This window comes from Aptenodytes forsteri, unplaced genomic scaffold, assembly GCF_000699145.1.
Source record: "Aptenodytes forsteri isolate BGI_AS27 unplaced genomic scaffold, ASM69914v1 Scaffold137, whole genome shotgun sequence".
NCBI lineage: Eukaryota > Metazoa > Chordata > Aves > Sphenisciformes > Spheniscidae > Aptenodytes > Aptenodytes forsteri.
Window position 1 is genome coordinate 3316150 of NW_008796221.1, and position 13407 is coordinate 3329556.

Below are 13407 nucleotides of genomic sequence, written 5' to 3' on the forward strand. Positions count from 1 at the left end.
GTCAAAGGAAGCCGGGACCAGGGAACCCCTCGCTGCTTTCGGCTCCCGACCCCCCTTTCCTCAGCGAGGTTAAGAAGGAGGAATGTGCCGCAGTAAGTTCAATTAATACTTTATTTTCAGACTTACCCGGAGCCGTCTAGACAGCTTCCTGACTGAGAGTGGTCTGTAGGACCCGGGTAGTGTTTTGGCCACTGTTCCCGTAATGTAATTACATTTGTATGGTCTCCAAGTGAAAGGATGCAAATAAGGTTGTCCCGCACATCTGGTGGAAAACACAAAGCTCGTTACTATTTAAGCCAGAAGCAGCTCACCAGACTTATTTAAAATCTCTGAGACAGAAGGGATGGTGGAGAAGAATAAAATATCAGTTATAAGTGGGACTCTGTTGAACTGAAAGTAAGGGGATAATCTCTGGCCGAATTTACTGCAGAGACAATAGGGCCGGATTCTGGCACTTGGAAGGAAAACCACGGGAAGCAGGAGGAGCCCTGCCTGAGGGCTGTAGCACTTGGCCCGTTTGTGCCCTGAGGTTACCAAATCTCACCCCCACCTTTAGTTTTACTGTACTGCTAGAGCTAATACTTGATTTAACCCGGGGTTTAGCTTTGCTGAAAAATTTTTGGCATATGTCAGGATTGTCTGTAATAGGACTTCTTTAACGACATTAGCATCCCTGGTAGAACAAAACATCAAAGGCACTTTGTTATGTTTTCTTGGCTCAAAAAATGCTGAAGCGCTATAGTAAAAAGCATTGCTTCGGGAGTTCATGTGTGCCCTTACTCCTGATCTCACAGCCCCAGTTCAGCGTTTGGGATGTCCCTGGTTAATTCTGAACCATAAGGTGGTATTGAAGAAACTGTGTCAGGCTGTGGATGTGGGAAGGTGCCGAGTATCCTCTTAATAATATGGGGCTTGGCCACGCTGAGCACTTTGCAGGATTGAGCCTTCCAGGATTCGAGTTTGGTGGGAGAAGGAGCAAGTTGTGCCATGAGGCGGGGGCTCTGGTACTGGGGGGGAGGAGCCTGAAGCGGGCAGAGGGACGTTTTCTTCGAGACCCCCGCTCTTGCTGTGCTCTCTCCTGGAGGAGTCTCCCGGGTGCTCATGGGGGCAAAGCGCTGGGCTTGGGAGGAGCTGCTGAAGCCGAAATCAGTGAAATGGAAGGCCTGTGTGGCGCAGACCTGCCAGCTCTCACATTCTTGGCTGATAAAGCACTGCATTTGTCTCCATAAACCTGCTGGAGGAATGATGCCTGTGTAGCTTTTGACAGTGAAGAGTTGCTGGTGTGCCGGGGCTCCCTTGCTGTGGCGCGATGAGCTTCTCTCCCTCCTCTGCCCCCTCCAGTCTGCCAAACTCTGAGTTGGTTTGGGCAGGAACCCTCCCATTTGGTTTGGTTCGCATCCTACCTTGCAAAATTGGAATGTAGTTGTTTTAGGCACCGGGACAATGTAAAAATAGCATTGTTTGTAGTAATAGTCATGATGGGTTTTTGTCCTTCTCGTGAAGAATCTTCCAGCTTTCCCAAGCAGCACGTGCCAGACTTGCACCCAACTGTTTTTTTATGGGCACACCTTGTAGTATGTGCAAACTGGGTTTATGTGCATAGCTTGGGATTGCAATCAAAGGTGAAGATGCAAGGTTTAAGTAGGAGCTTGACAAGCTGGATTCAGAGTAAAGTTAACCCCGCGCTGAAAGGGCCCCGTCACTAAATCACGAATGGACCCTTGATGTGTATTGAACCTCACCAGAGGTATCCCCAATGACAAGAACTTAGATGTCCAAGCTAGCTCCCAAAAGCCAATGTTATTTCACACAAGTTGTTGAAGACGCAGTTTTGCACGTGTACATTTGTACAGAAGCAATTCGGAGATTTTCTGTAGATGCTGCCTTTGGTTCTGACTTCTGGAGAATACGCGCGCTGGAAGAGATTCCCTGAAACTGCAATTTCGATAGAAAACATACTTCTCCTAAAAATAAAGTTTATGGAATTCCTGGCATATTTTCCATTTGGCAATTTGTATTAATTCATAAAGGTAAATACACTTACCATTTCAACAAAAAAAACCCCTTTGGTGACTCCTGCAGGGAAAATGAGTGGAATGTGATATGGATGGAAAATACTCTTATCTGCAGGAAACAACTATTGCCCCGCGGATAAAATCAGTAATGTTGATTATTTTGTTGTTTCAGGAGGACAAAAAATGTTTCGTATGTGACTCCGAGGATCCCTTCCACGATACTCTCAATCCTGACAGTCATCGCATTGAAAACGTGGTCACCACGTTCGCTCCAAATCGCCTGAAGCTCTGGTGGCAGTCGGAAAATGGTACGGGGTTTGTCCGGGAGCCATTTCCAGGGCTGCGAGCTGCTTTTCCTCCTTTTGTTTAAGGGTACCTGCGGGTTTGCTGTTATCTCTGGCCTGGTGATTACTGCCCTTTGAAGGATCGTGCTGTTTGAGCATGCTGGTTTACTCATGCTGAGTAAAACTGTCTGCTTTTGTGTGCCCTGGAACAGTCCTTAATCTACAACGAAGCCCCGTCAGACCTCTGGGTGTGTTGGAAAGAGCCGTCCCACCACTCTGCAAGAATCCTTTCCTAAAGAGAAAAGTTTCCCACACTGGCTCCAGATCTCCCTCATGTTCGGGCAGCGGGAGCAGAGCAGCCTTCCAGGAGTAAATATCCCGAGGCGGCTCTGCCAAGGAAGCACCGCAGGGCTTCCCCGCGCCGCTGGGCTGGAGGGAGGGTGTGGAAGGAGGAGGTTTAGGCACAGAGCTGGGGGCCGCCGTCCCGCCCGCAGACCTCCCGCTTCCCTGCCCTCCTACCCCAGGAGAGCAAAGCCAGGGACATCTCCTACCCTGCAAACTGCCTTCCCCCTCCTGGGCTCCCTGAATTCCTGCATCCGTATGCCAAACAGTAAAATGAATACCAGAAACAAGCCAGCTAGTTAAAAAAAATATTGCATGTTAGTTTGGTGGCTTTTTTTCTTTTTTTTTTTCCTTTACTCTTCCTCTGCACTTTTTACTTTTATGGTTATGCTTTTGGCATGCCTTCGTACACAAAACAAGGCATTGAGGTTTCTCAAACAGCAGTCCTGCCCTGAAGCCTTAAAGCCAGCTGGACAGGATGGGACTTCTGCAAATGCATTGGCAGTAGCTGTCTTACTGTATATTAAAATAAAATGGTAATATTTGTAACATTTCTGCTGCCTGATGAAGAAAGGTTTTCACTAAATCCTTTTTAACCATTTAGATCAGACTAGCAAGCTGCTTGTCTCCGGCAGCTCTCTTCTAGCATTCCAAATAATTCATGTTTTTTGCAACAGGCTTGGCAGCATTCACACAGAAAAGTTCTTAGCTCATAAGGTCATGAAAATGTCCTTCAACAATAAAAAACAAATGATTCTTTCTGTCCAATTCATGTTTTCTTCTATTCAGGCATACAGCAGAAGGGACCATTGCTGCATGTTCCACATTAAGTTACAGCTGGTCGAAAATTTAAGCGCTTTATTGGTTTATTATTTTCATTTCTTACCCCTTCTCCTCTCCGTAAATCTTGATTATTTTTTTTTTAATTTTTAACTACAGTATAATTAGTATCCAGCTGTTTTGAGAGATCTTTTCACATGAAAAAATAGTATTTGTAACTGTTTTTCTTCCTTTCTGTGTAGTGTCCTTGGCTGTAGGTAGTTGTACAACAGAGTTTGGAAAACCTTTTGCTTGCCAAAGGTTTCCTAGCCCTCACATTGCAAAGCACGGCTGTGATAGTTGCTTTAGGAGTATTTCAAAACCAGGTTGTAAAGGAACTGTTCCTGTGTCCGGATGGACAGGAGAGTCCAGAGTGAGCAAAGAAAGGTGGGAAACGGCCCCTACCAGCCATCGGTGAGATTTGGAGTGTTAGGGCTGCAGAAGCTCGCGGCTCTGTTGCTGCCAGATGGGCTGCAGTGTGTGAGGACAGCCTGAGGTCACCACGCAGGTCTGGGCTCAGCATCCTCAGTTGTACCAGCCACTGGGCGCTTTGGTGCCAGGATCCAGCCCATAGCAGTCCCCATCCTTACCCTACATCTAGTGATGTTAGCCATGTTACGCAGTCTAAAATAATGGCAGTGCAGGCTCATGCTTTGGGTGTAACGTGTTTGGCACAGATGATGCACAGGAATCCCATGTGCGATACACTCTTCAGGAGGTTCTTGGTGTCTCCCCCGTACCTCGGTAACGCACTAACCCTCATGTCCCTTTTTGACAGCAGAGCCAAGTGGCAAAGAAAAAGAGTCCCTGCGTCACCGGAGTGAAGAGCTTTGGCAAATTTTAGATGTAGAGGCTGGCGGGTGTCCTTGTTTGCTGCACAGCTTCTTTTCTCTGCCCCTGCAGGTTTGGAAAACGTGACTATCCAGCTGAACCTGGAGGCCGAGTTTCATTTCACTCATCTCATTATGACCTTCAAGGTAAGGAAGCCACAGCCTTACCCCAAACTCCAAAACACAAGGAAATAAGAGATCTCATAGTCTTTCACATCTATTTGATATTTGGGATTTGGGCTTTGACTCAGCTGTTTTGCCTGATTTTTTGGAACTATCAACCATTATTAACTGCTGCTGAAGTCACGCAGGAAGGCTGAGTCGTGACTTGTGGCTTGAGTTGTGTTTGAACTCCAATGAGGCTGCAGAAGGAGTCATACTGAAGCTGGGATTTGTGTTGGTGTCTCTCTCTGGTGGTTGTGTTCTAGAAGATCATTAGCTAAAGCATATAGTAGCAAGGATTTTTCTTCTTAAAAAAAATTGGCCATGGTATCAGTTTTCATTTGGCAAATGGAAAGGTCTTCAGGAAGAAGGAACATCTGTACACAAAGTGTCTTTGTTTCTTTACAAACAGATGTCTTGGAATGGCAGATTATGTCCCGTACATCCTAAATCGCAGGCAAGTGCTAGTGGCAACCTTCAGCTGAGGTTTCAGGGGCTGCAGTTCCTGCAGGGCTAAATCCCTGCTCTTCGCATGTAGACAAATTAACCTCCTAATTTTCATCTGTCAGCTTTCTAGGAGAGCTTGTTCCTCTTTCCTGTGGCGTCGGCTTGGGTTTCTCAGCCTGCCCCACGCTCATGGCTGAGGTAGAAGGTGGTCCTTTCTGCTGGCCCCCAGCAGCGAGGGACCCCCGAGAGATCCCTGACCTGATGTGGGTGCTGCGGCCATCATGCCCCAGTGCCACTGGGCTTGGTCTGCTGTCAGGAGGAAGACTGCAGGGGAAAGATAGTTTTAATGACGATTTGTTGACTTTGTTTGCGTGGTAGACACTTGAGCTGCCTTACCTCTGGATTGCTACATTTTTTGTTGGGTGAGATACCAGTTTGTAAGTTGGGCGATATTTTCAGCCAGGAAGCAGAAACAAAATTTATTTCCAGCTGTGACTGAATGCTTTTGTACTTGGCTCTTGGAGGGCCTCCTCTGAATACATGAAACTAATGAAGAGACTCTTGGCATTTCTTGGTAGGTGCAAGCCAGGTGTTAAATTAATACCTGCTTTTTGAAATGCAGCTCATAAATTGAAACATGAGATTTTTAGGTCAGAGGGATTAAAAATCTTTTAAAAATGTCATTGGCTAGTTGTTCTGGAGTTAAATATGTGTAGGTAAGAAGGACAGTGGTTTGTGTGAAGCGAATGCAGCCTGCCAGAGTCTGGGCAAGAGTCACTGGGACTGAGGGAGTCGAATGCAGCAAGAGTGGATGAAACTGAACCTCTCAATCTCCTTAAAGAAGAAGGTTTTCTTAATGCAGCACAGAGGACGGCCGGCACTGGGCGGCAGAGACGCTGCGAAAGGTAGTGTGGTCGGACGAAGAGAGGTGGGCAATCCCAGGGCTTTTCTGAGCATCAAGGACAACTGCTCAGCAAGAACTTCTGGGTGTCAGAGCTGGAGGGGAAGCACTGAAAGTGGCCTCCCAGTCCCCAAGGCAGGAGAGGAGGCCAATTAGGTCCTTTGTAGAAGATTAGGCAAGGAGGTACAGCAAGGAAGAAGGCTGTGCTGCTTTCCACAAGCCGTGGAAAAAAGCCTTTTGTCTCCCTAAAGCCCTGCTTTAACCCCCAGTTTTAAGAAAGGATTTGGAATCCAAAAAACTTACAAGTTTGCTTGCTTATTGTAAGCGTGTTTTAAGTGCTTGGCCACTGAGTGCCATCTTTTTAAAGGTGGGTAGTCTGTGGTTTGATGTGTGTTATTTCAAAGATCTGCCTCTGAGCAGGAAATGGGATATCAGCAGAAAAATATTTCCAAATGTTGGAAATAGTGCAGGGAGAGAGATTAAAATCCAGCCATGTGGATTGCTCACACTTAAAAGCACTCAATGTAAATGCAAGTAATAATTAACCGAATAAAATCTCTTTTGGTTTTCTTACTATTAGACATTCCGTCCTGCTGCAATGTTGATAGAAAGGTCATCTGATTTTGGAAAAACGTGGCAAGTATATAGGTATTTTGCATATGACTGTGAGAGTTCATTTCCTGGGATTTCAACTGGACCCATGAAGAAGGTGGATGATATCATTTGTGATTCCCGATACTCTGACATTGAACCTTCAACGGAGGGAGAGGTCAGAGCAGTTTTTTCCCAATATGTTTATTGTGTAAACTTTTTCTATACAAATTTAGATTCTCTTATTCTTAAAGCTGAATCTTTGGTTGTACCATTTTTCCTCCAGGTAATATATCGCGTTTTAGATCCTGCTTTTCGAATTGAAGATCCGTACAGTCCAAGGATTCAAAGTATGTATGCAGTTACCTTCCAGGCTCATTTGAAAGCATTTCTGTACTTATTTGCTTACAAAAAACAGTAAGCCACAAATAAAGCCATGCATTAGTCCCGATAGCAGTTTTGAAGTCATGGAATACATTTGTGGTATGGCTTCTTTTCCTGACTCAGACAGTGACATGCTGGGAAATAACCATCAGTGTTGTCAACTCAAGTGATTGCTCTTACACGCATCATTGTAGTTGGTCCTTTTCTTAATTGATCAGGGATTTATTTTCATTAAAGACCCCCTCTCCCCAAAATACATGCAGTCACCGAGAGAAACCTTGGAACGTGATCCTGTAATTGTACAGTATTCAGAAAACAAAGAAACAGAACTACAAAGGTACTTAAATCATTTTGCATTTCTAGCTAAAATCAAGGGGATTGTGTTTTATTTTTTAGAACATCTGAGTCATGACTTTAGAACAGTTGGCCTTGGTAGCACTGCATGGCTGGACCAGACAGATGCGGTTGTAAAACACAAATTACTGTAGCGTTCGTGTACGGTCATGGCAATCCAGGAATGCAAAGGGAGAGAGATCTGTTGCTGAGCGTGGCTCAAAGAGAAACCTCGTGGGGCGTTTGGCCTGATTAGGGAACTGCAGTGCTTGGCCTTAAACTTGACCTCCGATTTAATATGCATTCTCAGTTTCAGTTCATGTCCTTCAGGGTAAAGCTAACTGGAGCAGAAGAAAATATCTGAAGTGGAAGAGCGTCTGCTAGTTGCTATATCAGTTGAATGTTTTTTTAACCAACATTTTAAAGGAGAAACTCTGCTTTCATGGGCTTGAAGTGCTTTTTCAAGCCTAGTTTCAAGGCTCTAAGAAATTACACAGGATTCATAATATCAAAGTGAACATGTAGACTGAATTAATTACTGCGATATTGTCTTCCCATGGATTATCCCTCAAGAACTTCTCCTTTGTATTTGGTCAGTGATGGGGTGTTGCTTCTTTCAGCAAAATGTAACTAATTATATTTGCTAGGAAAGCTGGGCGTATAAAAAAGAATTATTTGTGTCTTGTTTCCAACTAAGATTTTTTTTTCCAGAAAGGCTCGTAACTCTTAAAGCTCCTGGTCCACTTGTCAGCAGTTCCTTAATATCAGGTCCTTGCCCTTCTTACGCTTTAATTTTTTTTCCGAAGGCTCGTAACTCTTAAAGCTCCTGGTCCACTTGTCAGCAGTTCCTTAATATCAGGTCCTTGCCCTTCTTACGCTTTAAAGCTCCAAAGAACCAGTGTTTTTTTGGTGGTACTGTTGTGCGTGCCTTTAATATGTGTTTGTGCCTGTGTATGTCTACAGTAAAATAGACTAGTATTTTTAATTAAGCTTAAACTAACTTATACAGTGATCAATCTATAGTAAAATAATGTAATTTTTTTTTTTAATTTGGGAGTATGAAGTGATGTGATGTGTAGTATGTAAATGCTGAAATTAAATCTGATCTAATCTGCCCATAGGAAGTGTGCTTGGGAAGTCACTCCTGGCTTCCTCCCATTCAATACAATATCTGGTAAATAATTCCAAAACGGGGTTTGGGGTTTTTTTGGTGTCCCTTGCAGACCTATTAAAGATCACAAATCTGAGAGTCAAATTCATCAAGCTGCACACGCTGGGGGATAATCTCTTGGACTCCAGGATGGAGATCAGAGAGAAGTACTACTATGCCATCTATGACATGGTGGTTCGCGGGAACTGTTTCTGCTACGGACATGCCAGCGAGTGTGCGCCAGTGGATGGCTTTAACGAAGAAGTGGAAGGAATGGTAAATATTCACACGTTTCTGCATAAAGCTGTCTATGCCTCTTTTAAGTGATTTAAACACAAATTTAAAGATGACGCTCTCCCCCCCACTCCTCACCCTTAATTTTCAAACAAGAAAACTGTTAAAACTATTCCTCCTCAGCAAACATGTCTGTCATTACTGGTGTTAATCAAGCACAGAGAGCTCAGATTAGGTGAAAATTGTTTTAGCATTCCTTTTCTAATTATGTTAAAGAGCTGATGAAATTAAAAGGCAGGAATGCAGAAAGGGAGTGTAACCGTATGGGGCCAGAGACGGGTGTGTGTGTCAACTTGGTTACCCTAAAATCAAAGTGAATAGGGGCATCAAAGGACGAAACACCTTTGTGAATCAAACATGACCTGCATTTGTATCAGTCGTTATCAGCTGAGAAGTAGAGGCTGTAGCCCTAATTAACAGCAGGGTCTGAAGGAAAATCCTGCTGCCTGCGTTGGACGCTGCTGTGCAAGTGCCACATCCCTTCTGGGTTCTTGTTTTCCCCATGATTTTTGCCTGTCAAGCAGTAATAGCACCCCTGTTAATGAGTGAGGTATTAACTGGATGAAAATGTGGAGGCATACGGGGAGGTTGTGTGGGTTGTCCCAGGAGCCACAGGATGCTGGCGAGCGGGTATGCTCCGTTGCCCTCTGCTTTTGGTGAGTGTCTCCACCCAAGCAGCAGCAAGACTGGCTTTGCCTTTAAAATCATGGCTCCAGTGCTGGTAGTCCTGGCCGTCTATGGTAGCAGCTGTCACATAATCACTGTTGGTCTGCTTAGTGCTTGTTCTGTACATGTTGAAGGCAAAGTCTGGGGTTGATGGATAAAACCCATCCAAACTGTCTGTTATCTTTGCTTTGAGAACCAAGGTAGGGCTGGAAAGAAGGCGCTGGGCTAGTGGCGTGCTGATATAACTAGATGCATGTTAATAGCTACTTAACAGCTAATAAACAGCTAACTTTTAGGTCCAAGAGGCTTTTGTGATTATTGAGGTGGAACTGTGCTCTCCTTGTTCATGTCTGAAAGCGTTTATTCAGGCATTAGTTCCAGTAAGGAAAGAAGGACAAATTTGTATGAGGACATTCTTACCTTGGCAGGTAAAGGACGCTCCTGTGGCCCTTTATGTCTTCCTACATGTGGTTACGTGCATTAAAGTCTCCAAAAGTATATCCCTTATGTACTAGCTATATTTTGCATTAATTGGAGCATGATTTTTTTTCCCTTCCTCTTTTATAACCAACTATATTCCTCTTTTTTTTTTTTTTTCTTTTTTTAATGACAGGTCCATGGGCACTGCATGTGCAGACATAATACCAAAGGGTTAAACTGTGAACAGTGTTTGGATTTCTACCATGACTTACCCTGGCGACCCGCTGAAGGCCGCAATAGTAACGCATGCAAAAGTGAGTTTGAGTAAAATGCAGAACTGGAGTCTGGTGTGAGCGTTACATGCTGTTACTTGGGAACTTGTGACAATATATGTTCTGCATGTTCTTTGGTTGACTTTGGTGTGTCTTTTCTGCAGACTTGCATCTCCCCTGGGACCAGACTCTTACTTTGCTTTCTGTCTTTGTCACAGAGTGCAACTGCAATGGCCACTCCAGCCAGTGCCACTTTGACATGGCTGTGTACGTGACGACGGGGAATACGAGCGGGGGAGTGTGTGACGACTGCCAGCACAACACCATAGGACGCAACTGTGAGCAGTGCAAGCCATTCTACTTCCAGCACCCGGAGAGAGACCTGCGCGACCCCGACGTCTGTGAGCGTAAGTGCAGCCCTGCTCCTCAGGGTGGAAATAGCCGTGGCATCCCGGCCATGGCCCCCCAGGGCTTTCCCTGGAGAATTTAGGATTTACTGGCCTTCTTTTGGCCAGTGCCGTGCTCCTGAACAAAGATCCTTGAGGTAAGGTGGTTGTCTTGGAGGTCTTGAGCAAACCTGGCTGGGTTTTGTTTTCTCTTCAAGATTCTGGGAGTTTATTTGGTCATTACGTGTTCAACCCATGTCATGTCTAATACTTGCAGGAATCATAGAATCGTTAAGGTTGGAAAGGACCTCTAAGATCATCGAGTCCAACCGTCAACCCAACACCACCATGCCCACTAAACCATGTCCCTAAGCGCCTCATCTACACGTCTTTTAAATATGTCCAGGGATGGTGACTCCACCACTTCCCTGGGCAGCCTGTTCCAATGTTTAACCACTCTTTCAGTAAAGGAATTTTTCCTCATGTCCAAACTCTCTCTGCACAGCACTGATACACTCTCTCTACACAGCAGCTGAGTTTAAATAATTCAGTGTGAGACTTGGCCTTTTCTTTTGTAGCAGTTATAATAAAACACGCACAATGGTTCCTTCTTAGCTTGCAACTGTGACCCAGCTGGCTCCCAAAATGGTGGCATCTGTGATCGCTACACCGATTTCTCCACTGGCCTCATTGCCGGACAATGCCGCTGTAAATTATTTGTCGAAGGGGAGCGTTGTGACCTCTGCAAAGAAGGTTTCTATGGCCTGAGTGCCGATGACCCAGCGGGTTGTCAGTGTAAGTAAAAACATATGTTCCTTTATGTGTGATTAAAAGCTCTTTGAGGAGCTGTTAGAGCCGGGAGAAGTTGGTTTGTGGGGTGGTTTTTTTTCCTTTGTTTCATGTTTTTGCTAAAGGAAAAACATTCTTGTAGATTTGCTGTAGCTTGGAGTCCACCCGCCCTTAAAACTCAGTTCCCCAGCTGATCCTGCTAGTGTATTCAGTGGAAATAGCAGAATACTCCTTATTTGTTTGTAATTTTAAGTCTCTAAGCCAGGGGAGTTTTGCTGGGATGGGTGGTGGGCAAAGTGTGCAATTAATCTCTGTCCTGGGGAATTCAGGGGAAGCTTTAATGTAAATATTTAAGTTGGATACTGTCTAAAATGTAACTCCAATCCTGTGTTTTGACATGCCTATTTGTATTTCCCAACGTAGCTTGTGCATGTAATCCTCTGGGTACCCACCCCGGGGGGAATCCTTGTGATTCGGAGACAGGAAACTGCTATTGTAAGCGCCTGGTGACAGGAAAGCAGTGCAATCACTGCCTGGTAAGTAGCTTACTGTAAAATAAATTAGGAGACGCTGGTGTTAGGGAGGCTGGCATGCGGAAAGCGTGGAGCAAGGTGCTGGCTGCCGTCTCTGACTGCCTGTGAGCAGGCGCCTGGTGTTCAGGCTGGAGCAGGCATCTGGGATGTCAGGAGCCGTGAAGCACGCTGTGTTACGGGGAGCTGGGAGGCACGTCAAGGCAGACAGGAGCATCCAGATTAATTCCCGAGACCGTAAGGAGTGAGACATTAGGATACCTGTAGTGGTTGCTCTGTGAAAATGAGGGATCTGGGGCAGTTCTGCTGGAGCCCTCCCTGGGGTGAAAGACAAAATGGTCAGAGAAGCAGTGTTACCAAAAAAATTGCTTTCTATACAGGCCGTTATTTTAGGCAGGCATTATTTCGTACGCATACATTTCCATATAGTGTTTATGCATGCTGGAGTGTTATAGAAACACACTGTCAGATAACTGGATGTTTTTGTATAAACACTGACAGGCTGTCTTATCTAACAGTGAACTACACGGAAAAGTGAAACAAGCCTGTCTGTCTGTCCAACAAGCAAGTTGCAGAGTAGCAGCCCTGCAAGGGCAGTGCCCTGCACAAAGCCCCACCGCCCCACGCGCGGCTCTCTGCTGCGGTGTGACATACTGGGCTGTGATTTTCCAAGCCCTTCATGGGTCAGGAGCCCAAACTGGTGTAAATGGTGCAGTAGGAGTGAGGTCTCTGAACTTGGGTCCTCCTGAATCTTGCTTTTAAAGCTAGGCGGAAAGATGGGGATTTTTCTCAAGCCCTTGAGATGGTCAATAAGGTGGAGGAGAGCAGGTGGGGAAGTTGTATTGGTGGTTGTGGGGGTAGACCCACAACCAGGGGACCAGGATTCATGGGTTGAGGGGCAGTCTGGGGTAGCTTATGCTGAGTATTTCAAAATGTGCCTTCGGGGTAGATGGGGTTAAACAGGCACCGGGTTACAGCGTTGGTGATGTTACCTCCCGCAGCCTGAGCACTGGGGCCTGAGCAACGACATGGATGGATGTCGGCCGTGCGACTGCGACCAGGGAGGAGCACTGAACAACAAGTGAGTCTCAGCCTGGTTACTCTCCTGTAATCATTCACCCCAGTGAGTTTTGCTTCATTTGCAACCACAACATCCAGGGCTCAATGTGCTCTGGAGGAGGATGTTTGGGACCGTCTTTCTGCTGCAGAAAGCAGCAGCTCTTGATTGCAGCAAGGGGTGACAGAGGCATCCTTGTCCTTTCCATGCTGAGTAGCCTCCATTTGTGCCACTGGTGCAAGTGAACATGTAAAACTGTTTTTAGTGTAGCTCTGCCTTTGGTCAGCCAGGGTAGGAGCCAGCTGTGGGTTGAGCTCTGCCTTGGCCATAATCCAGGGTATGGTCCATGTCAAAGCTTTGCTCTCATAGGATCAAAGCAGGAATAAGGCGGTGACATGGGCCATCAGGCTGGTTCTTGGTTTGCTCCCGAATTGGCCCTTTGGCTAGTCTGTTTCTCTGTCCACCAGCGCTGGGGGAAGCGCGCTAGCTGCATGGTACTGCTGTGTTGCCCCAGTGGTGCTGTGTGGGGTGGGATGTGGACCTGGAAGTGCCCAATGGGGAGGTGGAGGTTTTTTCAGAGAAAAGCGTAGATTTTGAAGATGCATCCATCAGTAAGAGCATGGAAAGTCCTGGCTTAAATGCCTGGTCAGAGGGGTGCTGGGTAGCCAGAAGGGTCCTTCGACCAGCACGGTCTTCTGTGCGTTAGGTGTATGTCCGACCCCAGGCTTTTCAGCA

General features: G+C 45.9%; 1 protein-coding gene across 1 annotated transcript in view; it reads left to right on the forward strand.

Annotated features, from left to right (window-relative positions):
* The first annotated feature begins 2163 nt into the window (after positions 1-2163).
* The window catches only part of LAMB1 (laminin subunit beta 1), a 42865-nt gene continuing 31621 nt past the window's right edge, over positions 2164-13407 (forward strand). Inside the window, exons 1-10 of the mRNA XM_009289030.1 lie at positions 2164-2323; positions 4364-4437; positions 6381-6569; positions 6678-6741; positions 8332-8534; positions 9832-9952; positions 10129-10317; positions 10912-11091; positions 11509-11621; positions 12617-12696. Of these exons, the coding sequence (XP_009287305.1) occupies positions 2164-2323; positions 4364-4437; positions 6381-6569; positions 6678-6741; positions 8332-8534; positions 9832-9952; positions 10129-10317; positions 10912-11091; positions 11509-11621; positions 12617-12696 (1373 nt within the window). The remainder of the gene's footprint in view (positions 2324-4363; positions 4438-6380; positions 6570-6677; positions 6742-8331; positions 8535-9831; positions 9953-10128; positions 10318-10911; positions 11092-11508; positions 11622-12616; positions 12697-13407) is intronic.